The 23,077-nt window shown below is 46.8% G+C and overlaps 1 protein-coding gene across 1 annotated transcript in view; it reads left to right on the top strand.

Moving 5' to 3' along the window:
• Positions 1 to 23,077, top strand: part of SMG1 (SMG1 nonsense mediated mRNA decay associated PI3K related kinase) — a 2,768,248-nt gene that overhangs the window by 440,792 nt on the left and 2,304,379 nt on the right. Inside the window, exon 22 of the mRNA XM_069647131.1 lies at positions 22,632 to 22,796. Within this exon, the coding sequence (XP_069503232.1) occupies positions 22,632 to 22,796 (165 nt within the window). The remainder of the gene's footprint in view (positions 1 to 22,631; positions 22,797 to 23,077) is intronic.

Below are 23,077 nucleotides of genomic sequence, written 5' to 3'. Positions count from 1 at the left end.
CTTAATTTGTGGACATTCCCACCACATGTGCCAATAATTGGCAATTATTCCACATTCACGCCAGAACAAGGGGCTAGTTGTTTGATGCATTCTGGATAGCCTGCTTGGATCATATTGCCACATGTGTAAGAGCTTAACAGCATGCATTTTATATTGAGAGGATATTGAGGTTTTGAATGTTGCGCGGCACATCTTATCCCATGTATCCCCATCTATGTCTATCCTCGGGTCCCTCTCCCATCTTACCCTGAGATGTTCTGTATTTCCTTTTCCCACCTCTATTAATGGCTTGTACATGATGGAAATTGGGCCCTTCATGGTTGTTCTGGAATTGAGTAGTTTTGAAGGGATTGTGTCCTCCGACATATTCCTTATCTTCGATAGATCATCTCCCAGCTTGCTGGCCTCGAATTTATTTTTCAGTAGAGGGCGCTGCGCGTCGATGTCCCTCGAGCCGATGTCCCTCGACGGCCTTTGTATCGGCGCTGACGTCATCACGCGTATAAATGGACTTAAGCAGTGTCCGTTGCTCAGTTCAGTTTTTCTGTGCTTCGTGGGGCCTCGGAATATCGTTGCTCAGTTCTTCAGTCAAATATATCATTATTCCTCGTGAATACCGACTTGTACTCGATGGCTTCCTCACCCGAACCGACGACTCCACGGTCCGGCTTCAAAAAATGTCGAGACTGTGGAAAGAAAATGTCGTTGACGGATCCTCACAGTATCTGTTTATGGTGCCTGGGAATCGAGCACCATTGTTCGGAGTGCGAGGATTGCATGTCCATTACGGCGAAAGCCTTGAAGGAGCGTAAGGGGAAGCTCGAGAGGTAAGGCAGTTAAAACTTCTTCGAAAGTTTCCTCGGCGGAGTCGAGACATTCGTCTCCTCGCCATCACAAGACATTCTCGTTCTACGTCTCGAAGCAGTTCCCATCACTCTTCGAGATCTAAGCGTTCAAAAAAGACGTCGAAGATACCCTTCCTCGTCTTCGTCTTCCGGTTCCCCAAAAAGGGTCTCCTGCCCCACAAAACATAGCTCTCAAGCTGAGTGGGAGGAATTCAGGAAAAAGATGGTAAGCGTCTTCGAGAAAGCGGCCTCGACCCCCTTGAAGACTGCTGAGGGTGATACCCTGGGTGAAAGACCCGAAAAATCAAAAACCCGCAAGTCGCAGCACCCGGCGAAAGAAGCCACACGAGAGCGTCACAAACGCTCGAGTAAAGGCAAAGTTGCGTCTTCGACGCCATCGTCCAAGATCCCTTCGACACATAGATCGACGTCGTTGACGCCTTTATCGAAGGGTTCTTCGACGCACAGGTCAGCCGAGAAAGAATAAACCCAAGGCCACCTCACAGCCAGTGGCCATACCCAGAGCCTTGTGCACGAGAATGTCGTCGACAACCTTGAGTAGAATCCCTATACTCTCGAGTTCGAGGCCTCTACCACCTTTCTCGACGCCTTTTTCGATGGTTTCGAAGCCTTTAACGTCCGCGTCGATGTTTTCACAGCCAATCATGACGAATTTGGCTCCTTCTGCTCTGGAAATGGGATTTATACCATTTTCAAGACCTGATCACTCCAGAGTCTTATCTTCTGTTTATGAAGAAGGGAAGGATTCGGATCAGGAAAGACCTTTTGAGTTGCAGGGAACCAACTCCTGCACCAGAGGAATTTACCTCTGAGGAAGGTAGGTTGAAAGACCTCCATGAATCCCTACAGGAAGCAAGTGGGTTGGACACTTCACCAGAAGTGGAATTTGCCACACCAGACCCAGGGGAACATGCTGAAACCCCTTATAGAACCTTGATGGCAAGGATAATTGAGTTTATGGAGTGGTCCACACCCTCACCTGCTTTTCAGCAAGACGACCTCGCAGACATCTTGGTCAGAGGTTCACAGGAGGATCCTGTGGTGCCATTTCATGCGGCATTACAAAGGAGAATATTGGCAAACTGGGAAACACCTGAGGTAATCCCGGCGGTTAACAAATACTTATCAGCTAAATATAGGGTGTCTTCTGCTGACCCTGAATATTTATCCTAACGCCCAACTCCGGAGAGTCTGGTTGTTCAGGCAGCTTCTTCAGCAGGTAGTAAATCGGCTTACCCTACTGTTCCACAGGACAGGGATGATGAGAGATATGACTCTATGACCAAAAAAGTCTTTTCCGCATGTAGCATGGCGTTGAAATCCATCAATGCTACTTGTACGCTCGCAAGGTTCAGCCACACACTTTGGGAGTGTGCTTCATCAGCGGCTGACCGCCTCCCGGAGGGAGAAGAAAGGGAAGCGTTTCTCAACATCAATGATGGTAAAGACGCTACGTGCGAATCCCTTCAAACTGGCATCGATTCTGCTGACAGCATCAGCAGGGCCATGGCGGCAAGTACAACAACCCGGAGATTTGCTTGGTTGCGAAAGTCTGGTTTTGCTCCAGATGTGCAAAGCAGACTCTTGAATATGCCCTTTGACGGCTCTTCTTTGTTTGGTAAGAAGGCGGATGACAGTTTAGAAAAACTACAAACATCAAAGGCAGCAGCAAAATCCCTAGGAGCTGCAATCCGTCAGACACCAGATCGCCCCTCAGGAACCTCTTGGAGAGGTAAGACCGTTCGCTTCTATTCCGCATTCGGAAAAGGCAGAGGACGGCCGGTTCAAACGGGTCAGACAAAATTCACCCGAGGTGGACGGGGTAAAAATACAAAAGCCGCAGCAGCAGCAGGTGCCTCTTTACCCTCTGCATCTGCATCAGCCGTCTCCAAACCGCTCTGAGGACTCTCTTCACAAAACACCTGTAGGGGGCAGGTTAACTCAACATCTGACGGAATGGCAGGCTATTACGTCAGATGCTTGGGCATTGGAGACAGTTGCCCAATGTTACTGCCTGACTTTTCTACGCATCCCTCAGTCATCCACCGGGGAACAGCACTCTGAGAGTTCCAGATCTGCTCCTCTTGCAGGAAATTGTAGACCTGCTAGAGAAAGGTGCTATAGAACCGGTACCTGTAGCGGAGAGGAACAAGGGCTGGTACTATTTCTCGCTCCCCCCCCTCCCCCTCCTTTCTCATACCGAAGAAAGACGGAGGACTGAGACCTATCTTGGACTTACGAGAATTGAACAAGTTCCTCAGGAAGGACAAATTCAAGATGGTAACTCTCTCTCAGATCCTTCAGGCCCTCCAGCTCCAGGACTGGCTGGTATCTCTGGACCTCCAGGATGCTTATTTCCATGTGCCAATCCATCTCAAACACTGGAAATACCTGAGGTTCGCAATTGGCGGCTCTCATTATCAATTTCGAGTTCTGCCATTTGGGCTGACCTCCGCCTCAAGGGTCTTCACCATGCTAATGTCGGTAGTGGCTGCAAGTCTAAGGAGGGAAGGGATTCACGTCTACCCCTACCTGGACGATTGGCTGATCAGAGCTGTAACTCCGGAATAAGCTCAGATCCAGCTAGATTATGTCTGCCACTTCCTTCACAAACTGGGCTTCTCCCTCAATTTAAAGAAGTCACAGATGATACCATCACAGAGACTCCAGTTCATTGGAGCGGTCCTGGACACTTGCCTGGGAAAAGCCTTGCCACCAGAGGTGAGGGCTCAAGATATTCTGCAGATGGGTCACCAAGTTTCAAAATGCCCAACGTCTCCCAGCCTTCAACTTTTTGAGGTTGCTAGGCCTCATGACATCCTGCATCTTCCTTGTGCCAAAGGCTCGCCTGAGAATGAGATCTCTTCAGACGGCACTGAGAACTCGGTGGTCGCAATTCTCAGGGAGAATGACGGACCTCCTTCAGGTTCCGGACAAGGTGGCTCGAGACCTTCAGTGGTGGGCGTGCCAGAAAAATATCTTGAAGGGGGAACTGTTTTGGCAACCATGGCCGGAGATAACAGTAGTCGCAGATGCCTCACTCACGGGGTGGGGAGCCCATACCAACGACTTGACCATCAGTGGTCGGTGGTCTCCATCGGAGTCCAGACTACATATTCAACCTGTTAGAGCTGAGAGCAATCAGACTAGCGCTGAAAGCTTTTCTGCCATCTGTACAGGGGAAAAAATGTCCTGATGATGACGGACAAGATAGTGGCCATGCACTACCTCAACAAAAGAGGCGTAGGATCACTACCACTGTGCAGAGAGGCAATGCAGCTCTGGTTTTGGGCAATTCAAGAAGGAATCTCTCTTTCGGCAGTTCACATAGCCGGAGAGAAGAACTTGACGGCTGACGCTCTGAGCAGGCAGGGCACCGTCTCCCACGAGTGGGAACTAGCTCAGGAAGTCCTTCAGGAGATCTTCCCCCTTTGGGGAACCCCTCAAGTGGATCTGTTTACCACCAGTTCCAACAGAAAGTGCGATCTGTTTTGTTCAAGGGAATTTACCGCGAGAGGAGCTCTAGCGGACGCGTTCGTAGTGGACTGGGAGTTTCCACCAGTCCCTGTCATTCCTCAAATGATCAGGAGGTTGAGAAGATTCCGGAGTACCATGATCCTAATTGCCCCAGACTGGGCCAGGAGAACTTGGTACCCGGACCTTCTGGACATGTCCATCTGCCCTACAATTTGTCTTCCACTCAAGGAGAATCTTCTCTCACAGAAGGGAGGTCGGGTTCTCCATCCAGACATCAGAACCCTCACCCTTCACGCCTGGCTTCTGAAAGGTTGAGATACAAGGATTGGTACCTCCCTGACGACGTCATGGAAGTGTTGCTTTCGGCCAGAAAACCAGCAACAAAGTCTTTATACCGCTGTCGTTGGAATAAATTTTGCAGCTGGTGTAGAGAAGAGAATATCGACCCATTTTCATGTGGTACACCAACAGTGTTATCCTTTCTACTCTACTTGGCAAATTCAGTCCTTCAAGTTGGCACTATCAAGGGCTATCCCGCAGCGCTATCGATCTTCAAGCGCACTGCAGAGGAGCCTTCGCATTTCAAATTACCCTTAGTATTACAATTTCTAAAGGGGTTAACTAATGTCTAACCTCCAAGACATTTCCAGGTTCCTTTATGGGACTTAAATGTAGTCTTATTTAGTCTTAAATTTAAATTTCCTGATGGGTTCTCCTTTCGAACCACTCGACTCTTGTTCACGAAGATTTCTCACCCTTAATGTCTTATTAGTGGCTTTAACATCTGCTAGAAGGGTGATCGAATTACAAGCTCTATCTTGTAAACCCCCTCATACAATTTTTCATAAAGATAAAGTTGTCCTACAGGTGAAGCCTAATTTCCTCCCAAAGGTGGTTTCTGAATTCCACATCACTCAGAAAATTACTTTGCCTTCATTCTATCCGCCTCCCCATCCAGGGAAAGGGGAAGAAAGGCTACATAGACTGGACCCAAAGCGGGCTTTAAGCTTTTACATCAGCAGACTTGCTAGGATTAGGCAAGCAGACCAACTGTTCGTAGGTTACCCAGGGCACAAATTAGGACTACCGATAACAAAACAAACCATTTCCAGATGGATTATTTTGGCCATCCCGGAATGTTACAAACTAGCAGGGAAAGAGCCTCCTCAAAATCTTAGGGCTCATTCAACCAGGGGTATCGCAGCCTCCTCGGCCCTCCAAAAAGGGGTTCCGTTTCGAGACATGTGTGGCTGCCAAATGGTCGTCCGCACGTACCTTCACAAGATTTTACAACCTGGATTCCTCCTCTATTCAAGAGACTAGGTTTGGCAAAGCCGTATTACATTCGGTTCATTCCTAAAAGGAAACATGGCGTTTTACTCCCACCTCCAATTACACACCACTGCTATGGGAGTCTATCAAAGATAAGGAACACATCAGAGGACACAATCCCTTCGAAGAACAAGTTACTTCTTACCTTGTAACGTTCTTTCGATGGGATGCTCCTCCGAATGTATTCCTTATCGCCCCTCCCATCCATCCCCGCAGTAATACTTCCCTTGTGGTTGCAGCCTACGCTCCTTCAAGGTCAATAACCAATTCATGTAAAACAACTGTTAACGTCAAAACGGAACTGAGCAACGGACACTGCGTGAGTCTATACGCGTGATGACGTCTGCGCCGATACAGAGGCCGTCGAGGGACATCGGCTTGAGGGACGTCGACGCGCAGCGCCCTCTACTGAAAAAATGTTTCCGAGGCCAGCAAGCTGGGAGATGATCTATCAAAGATAAGGAATACGTCGGAGGGACATCCCATCGAAAGAAGGTTACAAGGTAAGAAGTAACTTGTTCTTCTCAAAGGGGGTGAGTTCTCTACTCAATTTCTCCTTCCATTCCTGTTTGGTCAAAACTCCTTTTATCTGTAAATAGTGGACTGTGGACAATACTCCTATTCCTAGCGCTTCTGTTAGCTCCGGCAGTGTTATGAAGGATTCGCTCCACGCCAGCTGACCCACCCTCTCCAACCCCGCCTCGTACCAAGTCTGGAATCTCAACGTTGGGGATATGATTTATGCCCGGGGACCATAAGTGGCTTAGGGCTGACGGCCATGTGGTGATCTTTTTCGTGTCTGCGCCTTCTTCCCATATGTCCCAGATAGTTGCCAGTATCGGATGCGCCTTTGATTTAGTCCGTATTCTTTCTTTGGGCCCACAACTACTCTTGAGACCGTTAACGGGTGGAAGTAATGGTTATCCATTGCAATCCATTGTGGTTCGCTCTGGTTTCGTAAATGGGGGATTAGCACTCGTAACTGGGCTGCCTTATAATATTGTTTGAGGTTCGGGAGGCCTACCCCACCCTTTTCCTTGGGTAGTGTCAAAGTGTTATATGCTATCCTTGCCTTCTTCCCTTGCCACATGAATTGTAGGATTGCCGTCTTCACCTCTAGAAAGTAGCTGTCTGCAATGTGACTGGGTAGCATTTGAAAGGGGCATAGGAATCTGGGGAGACAGACCATTTTTATTGCGTTAAGACGCCCCAACCAGGATATTGTTAATTTGTTCCATCTAACGAGGTCCGCATGGACGTTTTCAAGGAGTTTAGGGAAGTTGGCTTCGTATAGGGTTTCTTTGCTCTTTGTAATTTATATCGCTAGATATTTCAACTCATTGTGCTAGATGCATAAGCCAAAAGGGGAATATTTGATTTCATTTTCCTCCACGGACCCTTTCAGAGGGAAAAGAATTGATTTAGCGTGGTTGATCTTAAAACCGGAAATGCGCCCATATTCTACGAGGAGGAACATGGCTCTGCGGACGGACGTCTCCGGGTTTTTCAGATGTAGGAGTATGTCATCAGCATAAAGTGCCACTTTGTACTCTGCCTGGCCTAAATGGATTCCCTCTGTGTGTCGCTTCTCATCTTTTGTGCGAGTGGTTCAAGTGAGAGGGCAAACAGAATAGCTGACAGTGGGCATCCCTGCCTGGTACCTCGCTTTAGTTCAAACCACCTGGAATATTCTCCATTAACGGATACCGACGCTCTAGGTGTTGTATATACTGCCTGGATTCCCCTTCTAAACCTGGGTCCTATGCCATTCTTGCGCAGGAGGTACATTAGAAAATCCCAGTTGACCCTCTCAAAAGCTTTTTCTGCATCAATGGAGAGCAAGGCTGGGTCTCCCACCATGTTTGCAGAGGCATGTATTAGATGTAGTGTCTTGCGCATAGTGTCGGCTCCTTGCCGGCCTAGTATGAAGCCTACTTGATCGGGGTGGACAAGATGGGGCATATGTGATTCAATTCTGGCAGCAAGGACTCCTGTGTAGATTTTTGCGTCTACATTTAACAGATATGGGGCGATACGATCCACCTTTTTTGGGGTCCTTTCCCTCCTTCGGGATAACTGTGATAAGGGCCCTAGCAAAGGAATCAGGTGGTTTGCCTGTTTCCAGGATTTCGTTAAATAGCTTGACCAAGAAAGGGGTAAGTTGGGCACTAAATGACTTGTAAAAACCAGCCGTATATCCATCCTCTCCTGGGGATTTACCTAGGGTCAATCTTTTTATCACGTTTTGTATTTCTTCCCCCGTTATGGGGGTTTCCAGGCAGGTTGACTCTGTGGAGGTTTTGGGCATTGCTATGTTTAAATATGACTCAGTCGTGCGAGTTCGGGACTGTCTCCGGGGTGTATAGCGCTTCATAGAAGTCTGCGAATGCTTCAGGGATAGTAGTTTTGCTAACATCCGTGTCAGGCCCCCCGGTCCCTCAATCTGGCTGCTAATAATGCGTCCGCTTTATCCCCCTTTCTCATAGAACCTTTGTTTTAATAGCAGGAGATTGCGGGTGATTTGATCGTGCTCTAGAAGGCGGAGCTCCTCTTTTCTTCCTTGCCTCATCTATCCTACTCTGGTCTGGGGAGGGTCCCCGTCTTTCGGTTCTTTATCAAGCTGGTGGATTTCCCCTCTAATTGTTTTCAATCAATGTTCTCTTTTTTCCCGAGCGCCCTCTCTTATAAGGATACCTCTCCAAGTTGCTTTCCCCGCATCCCAAACACCTTGCTTGGAGACCTCACCTGTGTTATTCTAAAATATTCGGTAATTTCGGTTTCCAACTCCACCTGAAAGACCGGGTCTTTCCACAGAGTTTCGTTACACCTCCATTTTCCATTTTTACGCGGTAGGTGCTCCCATTGGACATCGATGGTGACCATATCATGGTCAGACCATGTGATTGGGGTAATCTGAGTGTGTTGAGTGACTGTGGACTTCTTTGGTGAGGTAAATGTAATCAATGCGAGTAAAGGTATTGTGTGGGGCTGAAAAGAACATATAGGCTTTCTCATTGGGGTGCATTTGTCTCCATACATCAACCATACCATACAGATTCATCATTACGGCAAAACTAGTGTTTGCCTGTCTGGTAGTGTCTTGTGGTGTGGGGTTCGCAGTTTTGCGGTCTAGTGTAGGGTCGGCCCATATATTGAAATCTCCTCCCAAGATGACATGGCCAGAGGATTCTAACATGATTTTGGGGATTGTTTTGGTGAGAAATCTCATCTGGTTCACATTGGGGGCGTAAATTGTGGCAATTGTGATATGCACGTTTCCAATGGTTCCTGTCACTAGTAAAGCGCGACCCTCCATGTCTGACCAGGTCTTGGCAATATTGAAATAGATTCCTTTCCTAATGAGAATTCCCACACCCCCCTTCCTCAATGGGCCTGAGCCCCAGAATTCTATTCCACTTCGTGTTCCCAGTACGGGCTTCTCATCACCTTTCATGTACTTGGTCTCCTAGAGGAGGATGTCAATTTTGGTGCGACGAAATTCTCTATAGACCAGTGATCTCTTGATCGGTGAGTTAAGACCCTTGACATTGAGTGTTCCCACGCTTATGGATCCCCTGCTTTGGGATTCAGCGGCGGCCATCTTTATATAGTCTGAGATTATGCACATCATTCATTTGTGTCCGCCGACTTGTTCTAATTTCAAGTAGCCACGTGACATTTTTGTGCATTCGGTATTCTGCACTAGTCCATACTTCAGTTTTCCCCTTAGCCCGCGTTCCCCTCCCTGTCGCCTCCCCCCTCCCTCCATGTGGTGGCGTTCGACCGGTTTCACTTGACGACACTGTCCTGGCACCGAACCACTAGTGGGGACTGTTACCTCACGGTCCCTGTACAAAAAATAATACAACAAATTACTAATTGAGCCCCCATCTTTCCCTCTTTGGTATCATCTTGGAGTTCCAGTTCGAGCATCAGTCATTAAAATCTTACCTCAGAAAATGTACATGCTCATCATTATCAAGCATCATATATGTCATATATTCCATGATTATTGAAATTCAGTCGCCGCCATCTGATACGTTGCCTCTACGATATTTCCTCAAACCTTTCACCCTTTTACGCCTTGGGTATGCCATGCCCTCCCCTCTCTTGCAGGTTCCTGTCGAGCTTCTCCATGGTCCTGTGTTCCAAGCAAATCCGATATGCATGTTTTAATGTCTTTTTCTGAGTTCAGTCTGATCCTTGTGCCTTCGTGTTCAAAGGAGAGGGAGAAGGGGTATCCCCATCTGTATTGTGTATCTCGTTCTTTCAGCCACTTTGTGAGGGGTCTACACATTTTCCTGAGAGCTAAGGTCAGGGAGGAGAGATCCTGATATATTATTTGTGCTCCCCCTAGGGTGATGGTGCCTTCACTCCTCGCTTTCTCAAGGACTCTGGTCTTATCTTGGTAGCAGTGGAACCGCGCAAGTACTGACCTCGGGCCCCCAGGCGGGCCACCTGCTCTATGGATGCGTTCCGTTTTGGGCTCATCAATGTCGTCATCTGTTACGAGAAGTTTGATAATATTGTGAAGCGTTGTTTTAAGGTCTGCCTTCGTCTCCCCCTCCTGCTCTGGGATTCCGAAAATGCGAAGGTTGTTTCTTCTCTCCCGATTTTCCAAATCGTCCATCTTAAGCTTGATCTCCTCTTCTCTCTCTTCTAGACTCGTTATTCTGTGAGCCAGTTGCGTCTCTAAAGTGTCTATTGAGGCTTGGTTGTTTTCCACTCCTTTAACCCTGTCTTCTATTTTATCCAGCCATTGCGTGAGCTTGTCAATTTTGCCGCCAATAATGGCACTCATATTTTCTATTTCAGTCAGTAGCGCCGATATGGCCCTTTGGTGGCGGTAGTTTCAGCACCCGGAGTCGGTGTGGATGCCATCTTGGGGTTGGTGGAGTGGGAAGCAGTCGGGTTGTAAGAGTAGGTGGCTAGCTTCTGTTTTGCATTCATACACCTGGTTCAAGACGCCCGATGCCGCTTCTCAAGTTTTGGGTTGAGGTGGCACGACCACCAGGAGAGTATGAGTAGGCACACGCCCCAGGTTTGGGTGCCCAACCCTCAGTCCTGGTGAAGTCGTTTGCCTGTGTCCTGGGCTGTTCCCCTCTTGTTGTCTGCCCTGAGATATGTCACTGGGTGAGAGCGCTAATTACTGGGTCACAGGGAGCGTTCACACTCTTGGTTTCTCCTAATTTGGTCTCTATCTATCTTCTGATTGTCCCAAGATCTGAGGGGTGTCGCTCTCTGTGGGTGGATTCAGTGTGGTTCCACGCGTATGAGTGTATTACGGTCTTTACTTTCGTTCAATGCCTCCCCTCTTTTACCTCCAACTAATACGCAGGGTTCACAGTGTGCCTACGGCTTATCTTATGTCTCCTGCCGTATATACCATGCGTTTTCGCGTGCAGGGCCTCTGTTATAGTATGATATCCTTTGTTGGTTGGGGGTGCTTGTGTGGAATGTGGCCGGAGGGGGTGTCCTCTCGTGGACCTCAGGGTACGCGTTGGCTCCTCACAGAAATCCCCCCTTCCGGGTCCGCTCACCCTGAGAGAGAGAGGGGTCTCTCGCTCGGGGTGCGGTCACTCAGCCCTCGCAACCGTTCTGGTAGTATTGTTCTCTCCTGGGGTCGAATGCCGATTCTCGCAATGGGCCCGGTTGGACGTGGCTGACTCTCCGCGCAGAGCGCCGGGTGTGTATGAGCGGCGCCGCTGTGGGATGCGATCTGAGGCTGAGCGGGCTGGGGCTGCTTAGTGTTTCAGTCCGGGGGTGGATTCAACTCACCACATAGAGGCGCCGTGTTGTGTTTGATGTTGGTTGCTTGTGATCGCCGTTCCAAATCGGTCCTGCTGCTTCCGATCGATGTTCCCTCTCCACAACGTTTCTCAGCTTCCCTCCAGGCCGTTCCCATCTCTGTACAAGTTTCCAGTCGCCTTCGTAGTCTTCTGGAGTTCACGTGCGTTGCGCAGTTAAGCCGGCGATCAGGACCTTCAACGTTTCTCCACGAATACTTGCACGATTTGTGCCTGATTTTTTTTTCATGTCATGGTAGACCTCATCTCCCACACCATTCCGTCGAGTGTACTTAAGGGGGGGGATCTCAAGTGGGGGCTCAATCCACTTTTCTGGGACCTCGGGACGGAGCTCACACGAAGGAGTTGTTCATTCGTGCGCCTCCTGGTGGCCAACCCATGGTTTCTGAAAGGTTGAGCTATAGAGATTGGGACCTTCCGGATGACGTGATGGAGGTGTTGCTTTCAGCTAGGCGGCCGGCAACAGTCCATGTACTGGTGCAGAGGAAAGCATGTGGATCCTTTTTCAGTATTTCATTCCAGAGGTTTTCTCATTGTTTCCTTGGCCCACAGGGGTCTTTGGGTGGGCACCATTATAGGTTATTTGGCAGCGCTGTCTATCATTAAGCATTCTTCGGAGGAATGCTCTTATTTTAAAATTCTGCTGATCACTCTGTTTGTGAAAGGGCTCACGAATGTGTTCCTGCCGTCGCCGTTTCAGGTGCCTGGTCTATGACCTTAATTTGGTTTTGAAATTTCTGATGGGTGCTCCGTTTGAACCTTTGCACTCTTGCCCTTTAAGGTTGTTGACATTTAACACTGTTTTCTTGGTTGGAGTTACCTCGGCTCGAAGAATGAGCGAGTTGCTGGCTCTTTCCTCTAAGCCACCCTTTACTTTTTTCCACAAGGACCGGGTCGTATTGAGAGTTCGGCTGTCCTTTTTACCTAAGGTTGTGTCAGAGTTTCATTTGAGTCAGAAGGTGGTACTCCCCACTTTCTAATCTCCTCCTCCTGCGAAGGAAGAGAAACTGCTCCATAGGTTGGATCCTAGGAGTGCCTTGAGCTTTTCTCTCTCCAAAATGGCCAAGCTCCAAGTGACGACCAGCTCTTTGTGGGGTATACTGGACACCGTTTGGGACAGGCAGTTTCTAAGTAGACCCTGTCTAGGTTGTTCTCACTATTTTTGAATATTACCCGTTGGCCGGTAAGGACCCTCCTGAGGGTTTGCAGGCTCATTCCACCAGGGACATTGCCAGTTTGACAGGACTCCAGAGGGGTGTACCAGTAATGAATATCTGACGCTGCAAGGTGGTCTTCCATTCACACGTTTGTTAAGCATTACTCCCTGGATACTTCCCATGCTCAGGATGTTGCCTTCGGTAAGGCAGTACTATACTCTGCCATTTGATTTGGATAGGTCTGAATTCTTTTCCCTCCTCCACTCATGTTTACTGCTTTGGGAGTCTGTCATAGATGAGGAATATGTTGGAGGACATTCGAAGAACAAGTTACTTACCAAACTGGTAACGTTCTTTCGACTGGATGTTCCTCCAGCGTATGCCTCATCGCCCTCCCAGAATACCCCTCTCAAGAATTTCCCATGCCATTATAGCTTACGTCCCGCAAGGCTAAGTGCAGTCGATGTTCTGTTCTGGACATGTGTATCACACATTGTGAGGGTGAAAAAACATGAACTGAGGCTACGTGCGCCGTGCGTACTACTTATAACATCCGATGACGTCACCCTCGACGGAGGCCTTCGAGGGACATCGACCCCACGCCATCGACACAAGAGCACCCTCTGCCAAAAAAAAAATTCTGAAGCAGCACAGCTGTGGACATTACATGTCATAATGAGGAATATGTTGGAGGAACATCCAGTCGAAAGAACATTACCAGTTTGGTAAGTAACTTGTTGTTCTTAAGGATAGAGACATACTTAGTATCTCTCCCAAAACTCTATAGTCTGAGAGATTGGCACACACCACCTTAAGTGGAGCTCCAAAGAGATACCTAGTATCCCCCTTCTCTCTGCTTATGTGACTTTTTTTTTTGTCACATAGACAATCTCCTAGTTATGGCTGGTGGCAGTGGACGTGTTCTATCAACTATTGTGTAGTTTTTATACCGCAGGTTATGTCCATAGCCTTGGTAGTGCACAATAGGGGAACCCAAGTACCAGCTTGGGGCCTCACTTCTTTTTTCGCCAATACTAGCGTGGTTGTTGGGAGGGGGAGGTCAGTGTGTGCGTTTTGCATTTGGTGGGACCCCTTGGGTGTCCCTGCCTAGGCTACAGAGTGTCTGGGCAGGCTGGAAGTGGGGGAGGAGTCTTCCACCCCCATCCTTTGTCTGATAGAGTTCTTGAATAGGACCAGCTCCGACAGGGTGTCTGGCTGTGCTGAAAAATGCCTCTTTCTGTAAAATGTTGAGATTGCAGAGGAACTGCCACTGTCCAATACCGAGTGCAAACTGCCTGATAGTGATAGGCCCAATACCACTCGATAATTGTACATAATTCCCACAAATTACCTCCATCAGTCCTCGTATGTATCTGTTATGTACCATGTCCGACTGTCTTACCACTTATGATTATTATAATATGATTACCATCTAATATCTATTGTGCTGCTTGTACTAGATTATCTAAGACGAGTAACTCTAGGAACTCTGAAGCCTACTTTGACACAACTAGCGATATACAGCACATCCTGTCAATTTTAAACTTGCATTTGTATGACGTGTTATACTACACTACTGCAAAGTTGAACTAGCCTATTCTTCCTCAGCTAATTCTCATTATACCTTTTTTTACAGCTCCCAGCATTGTATAGCCTGTCATACTAGTGCTGAAGTAGGGATTGCCCACCCTTACTACAACTAGCGCCTGTCACTGGCCCACGGTTATTATATAATGAGCGGTATAGCCACAGGCACCTCTGCAACTGAATATTCTAGCACATGACGTTTGCCACCACCCTTTACCTTATGATTCTCATGACTACACGACCTTCAATTGAGTGCTGGACTATCCAAAATACTTCCCAAGATACCATGACTAGCCACTCCCATCAGGTGACAAGATCTCTCCAGCCTAATGCCCAACTTAACATGACCATAACAAATGCCCCATGTGACCTCCTGCACAGGATCCTCAAATTACGCGCAAGACAACCTAAACTATACAAACCACCATCTAGACTAGCAACCACTCACACCTACTACTCTAAAGATACCATTACAAAATTGAGTACCACTAACCCAAGTACCACCCCCATGACGACTATGAAACTATTTAAACTTAAGTCACACCACAACGACCCTTAGCCATAGCAAGACTATATCTACCTCTACATTAGCCTTACCTACCTCTCCGCTCAAAGGAGCACTTATCAATGCAAGATCTCTAGTAGCACATGCTATAGAAATCGCTGATTTAATAGAAACCAAGCACTATGACTTCCTAGCAATCACCGAATCCTGCCTGCACCAGGTAGCAGGCCCAGCTTTGACGATTGCTGTGCCAGCAGGTTACACAATCCTAAGAGAAGAAGGAGCTAACACCCGAGGAGGTGGTATAGCAATTATAGCTAAATCTACATTGGCAATGAGATTAGTATCTCCAATGCATGTCAACTCATGCAAATCCCTCACTATAAAGTTGCCCATCTCAGATTCACAAAGCATCACGATACACCTAATCTACAGGCCTCTGGGCCCCATTGGCTCCTTCGAAGAGGACCTATCAATGCTACTATCCGACAACCTAAATAATGCATCCCAGGTACTCCTACTAGGAGACATGAATTTAGGCTACAATGACCCCAATGATACTCAAGCCACAACCATCGCCAATGCCCTATCAGAACTATCTTCCTACAAAAAGTAACTCAGCCCACCCACGTCAAGGGCAGAACTCTTGACTGGGAGGCCAATTACAATTGCAACATTAACATCACCTCCATCAGCCCCCAGGTTTGGACGGACCATTCACTTATAGACTTCACCATAGACTCTAAAACAACCACATAGCACCCGCTATGCCAACCAGAAATAAAAAGAACAACTTCTGACACTCTTACCACTTATACTCCCTACGTTAAACTCACTTCATCTTTCTACTTTAGTGAATGAATTTAACAAAGTTGTATCGGAAGCCCTCAATACTATTGCCCCCCTTAAAAATGAGAAGTAAGCCAAGAGTACATTTAAACGCCTGGTTTACACCATACCTTAAGTCACTAAGAAAGGAAAAATGAAAAAGTGAATCCATTTGCAGGTTAACACCATCTGAGTTGAATAAACCGAACCTTATTAACATCTCTAGTAAAGACAAAAATGAAACAAGACGAGGTAAAAAAGAAAGCTTTGACAACAGGATACTACACTAAATAACTCTTTGCTATACTAAAGGAATTGGAAAACCCCATCCCTGTACCTAATAACTGTGTCAAAGACAAAACCTGGTGCGCTGGCATACAGAAAGCACTTATTGACAAAATTGCCACTCTGGAGGTAAAAATCGCCCAAAAAAATGTAAACGTACCAACATCCACTACCCAACCTAGAAATGCATTGAACTTAGCTAAACCAGATCTCCGCTTCAACTTCACCAAAACTACAATAATAGTAGTTGAAAAAATAACTCTCCCTCAAACCCTCCACTGCCGAGGAGACCAATGTCCCGTCCAAATTATATAAGACGCTGCAAGAGATCTCTCACCTTTTATCTCCAAGCTGATCAACGCGTCATTTACCTCCGGTACTATCCCAAGGAATCCTGGGTCCTCCCGCTTCTGAAGAAACAAACTCTCGACCCTGCTATACCTACCAATTATAGACCTATTACAACGGTGTTGTTCCTCCTTAAGATACTAGACAGGGTGGCAGACTTACAGATTCAGAGCTTCTTGGAACAGAACAAACTTTTAGGTACCCGGCAATCGGGTTTCAGACCTCAGCATGTAACTGAAACAGCACTTATTGACCTCAAGTCCCAGGTTGACGAGTTGAGAGATCAGGGTAAATGCGCCTTATTACTCCTCCTAGATCTCTCAGCAGTGTTCGACCTGGTTGACCACACTGTTCCCAGCAACCATCTAGAATCCGCTGCACACTTCTCACAACACACCATAGCGTGGATTCAATCCTTCTTGAGTGAAAGAACGATTAGTCTTCTCCACATAAGAAGCAGCTGATCCCATCTTCATTTCATGTGGTGTTCCCCAGGGTTCCTGTGTCTCCCCTACTTTGTATAATATATTCACCAAGCCCCTCTTTGTTGTTCTAGATTTTCTTGGTGTCACCTACACTAACTATGCAGATGACACTCAGATTATCTTCCCACTTACAGGGGATTACCACCAGGATTTGGCCTTGGTGAATAAGTTATACCTCCTCATCCAGGCATGGATGGCACTACATGGCCTATGCCTGAATGATGATAAAACGGAGCTCATCATCCTGGGAACCACACCGAACATCAACAAACATATACCTCCTTCAATATAGACGGCAATACGATTAAGGTAATGAAGGAGGTAACACTAGGTTTTTACCTTGACTCTGGCCTTGCCCTGACAAAACAAGTGAATGCCATGGCGTCCGCCACGGCTTACGCATGTAAACTGATTAGATCAGCTAAACCCTTCCTTTCAACGAGAAGTTGTACCATTTTGGCAAGCGCACTTCTGCTATTCAAGTTGGACTACTGTAATGCTCTCTACATTGGAGCTAACAAATACATCACAAAGAAAATTCAAACACTCCAAAATAACGCCATGGCAGCAACGCAAGGAATGTCCAAAAAAGTTCACATTTCCACAGAGGGGAGAAACAATAACTGGCCATCTACTCTTGACAAAATCAAACTTAAAACTGCCCCCCTAACGTTCAAATCCCTCAATAATGCAGCACCTTTTTGCCTCACTGAGAGGTTCAACAAATGACCGACATTCCGACCTACCAGAACGATCTACTCCAACTATCTGACAGTTCCTCCTTCCAAACAAGCTACCATTGGCCGTAATAGCTTCCCTGTCAAAGCCGCTCTACTATGGAATTCCCTGCCTCCGGGCCTGAGGGAAAGCCAAATTTACCAACACTTCAGGTGCAACATTATCAACTGGTTTAAATCAAATGATTTCTAAAATTCTGACCAGAGAGAAGGCCCTCGCCTGCCTAATTAGCCCCTACTTGACTTCTATCGTGCACCAACTGACCTTCATGACATTCATCTGTAGATATCACTGTATTTTACTCCCTCACGAAAATTGCCTACATTGCCATTTTTACTAGCTGTGTACTTTGCCTGCTATGCTCTGTACTATTACCTCTATGCTATCTATATAATAAGTATGTAATATGTAATGCTGTAAATTCCTTGTGTCACCTTATGTAACTTTGTAAGATTAAAATATCTTTGTCTCTGCGCCCTGATACCTCCGGGTGTGGCGCATGCTATAAATAAAGAAACATACAAATAATACCAGGAGACCTTCTGCCCATTTTGAGTGCATTGTAGTGGAAAGGGTGAATCCGTCCAAATCTTTGCTGAACCCTTGAGGACATTCCAGAGATCTGATCAACTTCGCCCAGACCCCCTCAGAGTGTGGGACTGCAGGAAGTGAAGAAGATTTAGCGTGTGATCCATGCCCTTTGTTGATGCTACTGAAAAGGCACCAAAAACCACAGTGAACCAAGAAGTTGCCAAGTCATGCCATAGGTCCTCCCTCAAAACTGCTGCTGATACCGACCCCAAACCCCCCTAACCCCCCTCCCCGCCATTGTCCTGGCTTCAGTCATCAAACCAAGGAATCCGGAGGTCTAGTCCAGAGCTGCAACATCGCAGAGCATCCAGCACTAACATTTTCTTCTAACCTAAGTGTTATAGAGAATTCTCTTCTAAGGCTAATTTCCCTTACCTATAGAGTCCCCCAGCAGTTTTGCTGGATTTGAAGGGTTTGTTTTTTTCTCCTACTAAGAGTGAGACCCTTTTTCCCCACTATTAGACAGATTGCTAGTGTGTCTCTTAGGCCATCTTGTGTGCTTATGGTCTATGGGGTTTGTCTCACCCTCATAGGAATCATCTTTTTAACATGTCTGGTACACAGCACCCTCAGTGCAGTACCACAGGGGTGTCGTAGCGACCCCCAAACTTAGACTCCATACCCTGGGACTGACTACTGTCTCCCAGGGCATGTAAAGTCCCCATTGACTTTACTAGTCAATTATGACCTAAACCAGTACAACCCATCTTACTATGGAAGTACTGGAAAGGGTTAATAGTTTTTCCCTAACGTTCATTTTCGAGGGGGTACCATACAGTCCCTCTCTCAAAAGTTTCTGACTGGTGGCAGTGGTTACTACCGTAAATATTCGACAGCAAATATTTCCCTTTGAGATTTTCCCGTTGTTCGAGGCTACCACTTTTTCTGACAGCCTCTAACATACCGCCGGTTTATTTTAATATTAACTTTACTCTGGGAGGTTTTTATTGCCAGAACTTTAATAATTCTTTCTCGTGTCTTTCTCTAAACTCCTAACTGTGGTCGGGGATACTTTGTTCGTTCTTTTGGCGGGCTACTGCACAGAAGCCCTCCTTTTGGAGCCACGGAGTCTGGGGTAGACAGGATGTGTGGGAGAGAAGGAATAGGCACCCTGAACAGGGTTGCCTATGCAACCCAAGTCGCACTCTGCTCCCGCCAGGAGGGCCACCCCACTGTGAGTGTGACAGCTAGGCTGTATGAATGTGGGTCTTGCTGCATAAAAGCAGGGTCCTGAGGACTGGAGGACAATACGTCACCACTGGAACTAAGAAACCGAAGAGGAGAGAAGCTGAAGACCTCTGCAACGGCTGAACCACCAGTGAAGCCCTGCTGCAGATCCCCACCACTTTTCTCCAAAAACTTGAGAAGATCTTCCTCTGCAAGAGTCTTCTTCCCTTGAGCTGGTGGGGCCAACCAGTTCGCCAATCGCCTTCCAGGACCTGCCTTGGTTGAATCGTCAGTGCCCTGCACTCGGAGACCGGATAGCCGGGTACCCGTCCACCACGACTGCGATTTAAAGGAGCGTACCTTTTTATTAGTTTTGGCAGCACCGCGGCTGGTATCATCCCTGGGCAGTGCAGTAACTCGAACCTTCCTCCACGACGAGAGTCTCTCTTCCTCTGCTGGATCTCCCGAACTGCAGGAACTGCCAGGAAGAACTACCGCCACCGCAGGAGCCTCTTCCACCTTAAAGGTACATTGTTCCGCCAGGCCTCCCGTTTTGTTGGGTATCGCTAAAGGTGTTTTAAACCCTTTACTTGCCTACTGGGTTGGCCGCCCCTATCATCTAACATTGTTTTTCACCTTCTGCAACCGCCTTTTCAAATCGTTAAACAAAGACTTGACTGCAGCTACTAGAACAGTTTGATCCTGGGCACATTGCCTTGTACCATTGACTCTGGCACAGTCCTATTGATCTGGCTAAATCTGTTACAACTGCCTTCTCTAGATTGCTTCTTACCTAGAAATGTGGTGGTGCACCTAACTCTTATAACCACCTTTTTCCTTCCCCTTTTTAAACTTGTGAAGTGTCATTTTGCTTGGTTTTCACCTCAGTATTACATATGCTAAAGTATTGCCTTGCCTAACTTGTTCACAATCTCCTTGGGAAGTGTTGCTGGTGTGTTGAAGAGTCTAAACCTGTATTACTTGTCCTTTCCCTCCCTTCTGAGAAATTGTTAGTGCCATTTCTGCTTGGTTTACACTGTGCTGTTTTGCTCAGTTTTCACTCTTGCTCAAACCTGTCTACAACTTAAATAGGGAGTTGTGTATACTTTTCTCGACTGATTTAACTTGCTTTAATAATAGCGATTTGTGTGTGAACATCAGAGTGTGTAAAATAAATATATCCTTTTTGATACAAAGCTTTGGTCAGTGTTTCCTTGTTCCATAGTACTGAAGCGCTAATGTGTAAACCCCGAATACTGCTCATGTCCCTCTTGAGACGAGTCTGACTGCTTAGCCACAGCTACCAACTAAATCTTTGTGGTACGGACTGATACCAAAGGGGATTTTCTTGCATATACCTGTAGTCTTAATCTTCTGTAGTGCTCCCTAAGGGAACTGCACAGGATTCTGCCTAACACTAAGGTACTCTGGGGAAAAGGTATTGCTTACCTGATTTCAAGAAGTCGCTCCAGAGAGTTGTAGTGCACCTAGAGGTGCCCCTCTTATCTCTGACTCAAGCCACTGCTTGTGTCCCTTCATCGAGCCTGTTAACGTGTCTCCCTTGTTAGTTAACTTGCGGCTTCTATGATTTGATGTCGCATTTATAAACGTGCATGTACACAAGTGTTTTTTAGGCGCAACACGACCAGGAATGGGGGCGGCGGGGGACAAGGGAGGACAAAATAACAATCCTACTTGGCCTTGTGTCAATCAGATCGTGCAAGTGCAGGTAAGAGGGGAAGGGGAGAAGTGCCAAGTTGGGGTTCGCTTGGGGGGAACTTGCAGTTAACTAGTTTGCAGCCAGCGGGTGGCTCATAAGCGCAGAGAAGGGACTGTAGGGTTGCAGATACAGACGCTTAAGTGTTGGGGAGCCCCCGGAGGCAGTGCAAGGGCAACTGGACATGCAGGAGCCTGGGCCCGAGTTCAGAGGGTGAACAGGTTACCAGTGCACGGAGCAGTCTGGTACATCAGCAGGGGAGAGGTAGAGGGAAAGCCGAAGCGAAAAGGAAGGTCTTGAGTTGCTTCCAGAACCAGAGGTAGTTCCGCTGAAGTTTGAGAGAGGCAAGGAAGCTTTTCCAGAGGGAGGCCTCGCCGAGGAGATGGAGCTGCACCCTCTCTGCTTGGAGAAGCGTCTGACCTTCAGAGTTGGAGGTGGATGAGCGCAGAGCTAAAGAAGGAAGAGCTTTTGGAAGAGAAAGTTGGAGGTAGAGCGGTCCCATGCCCCAGAAAACCTTGTGTACACTGCACAGGGTCTTGAAGTTGATCATTGCAGCCATGGGGAGCCATTGAAGAGATTTCAGAGCTGGAGAGATGATACTAGAGACTTGAAGAAATCCACAGTAACTCTTCGTATTCTGCTTGTAAAAACTTTGAGCCCTCTCCGAGCTGCCTTTTAACTGGGGTTGCGTTTTTGGACCTGGAAGACTTACTGGGCGAAGATACCCTCTCTAGGACCTTGAACCAGGTTAATGTTCCACTAACCATTTTCCTCCCTTTTACGTGACTTTACTATGTTTGCAGAGTAAATGTATTACCATATGAATTGTTAGAATCTGCAGGTACGTGTAACAACCAATAATATTCTTTTCCCTTTTTAACTTTGCTACTAATGTAACCGTGAAAAAACACACAGGTGAAAGTGCCCTTTGAAGTGTATTGTCAAGTATTCTGAAGTGTTCTAGTGTAAAAGTCTAAAGTATTTAAAGTGATTTTGGTGTGTGTATATATAATGTATATATTATGTTTCTTTGGTGTGCATGTCTAACTAAGGTTGTGTACTGACCTACAACTCACATCTTCCTCTTAAGATGAGCCTGACTGCTCTACCACGGTCCTGAGTTGGTACAGACTGATACTAAGAGTTGGAGATCTACAAACCACTGCAATAGCTTACTAATGTCTTATTATCAGTAGGACTTTAGGAAAAGTCCCCTAACAGTAGTCCCTTTCACTCCAGATGATGAACCCTCTGACCACCCTTCTTGATCTGAGCTTGCTGTATTACTGTAGTTCTAGCCGGAGAGGAAAGGAGTGGGTTGTATGAGGAGGTGGTACATAACATTGCAGAGCTTGGTCAAACACTGAGCAATTGTATTTCTCTGCCGAGCAAGGGGTTTTCTAATCCCCTGCACTGTGACGGGGACAAATTAACTGCTGGATCAAAACTAATTATGGTGAGTGTCTTTTACTCAAAGCATGTATTGCATGTACTGCTGTAGATTCAGTTTAATTTGAAACTTACTGTTTGTCAAACACTGACTGCACAAAAATAACTTAGTTGTTTGAAATTACTTATCCTGTTGTCCTAGTTCACTGAAACCTATGTAGAAGAGTATAATCCGCTTTGTGCATTTTTAAAGCTTGTTCAGTTGTTACTTTTTGAGCACCATGTTTTTATGTGGTGTAATTGTGATGTGTAACAAGTTAGGTGCTCATGGAATATTCTTTTTCTTATTCAGGTCATCAGAACATTTTTCTATACTAACCGGCAGACTTGCCAGGACTGGCTGACTAGGATTCGAATTGCTATCATGCGTGTTGGTCTTTTGGCTGGTCAACCTGCCGTGACGGTCAGACATGGTTTTGATCTACTTGCGGAAATGAAACACAACAGTAGTTCTCAGGTAAGAATTTTATATAAATTGAATTGCAAGAATGCAATTACCATTCAAATGTGCTGAGGTTGTAGGCAAATTTATTGTAAATGATTGGGGGTAGTGAGGTTTTTTTGACAGCTATCTGGTAAGGGCTGTGAAAGCATCATAAGGTTCCAACCAGAAGATATACTAAACGTTATTCATTGGTAGCCACTGGATGTCGGACTATGCACAGCATGTGAATTTAAGCAGATACAACAATCAGAAATGCTTTTACGGTAAGTAATGAATTGTCATACTTGGTTATG

The sequence above is a fragment of the Ambystoma mexicanum genome, chromosome 2q, assembly GCF_040938575.1.
Source record: "Ambystoma mexicanum isolate Mex_15411 chromosome 2q, UKY_AmexF1_1, whole genome shotgun sequence".
NCBI lineage: Eukaryota > Metazoa > Chordata > Amphibia > Caudata > Ambystomatidae > Ambystoma > Ambystoma mexicanum.
The sequence above is the reverse complement of the archived record's forward strand: the minus strand, read 5'-3'. Positions and strand labels throughout refer to the sequence as shown.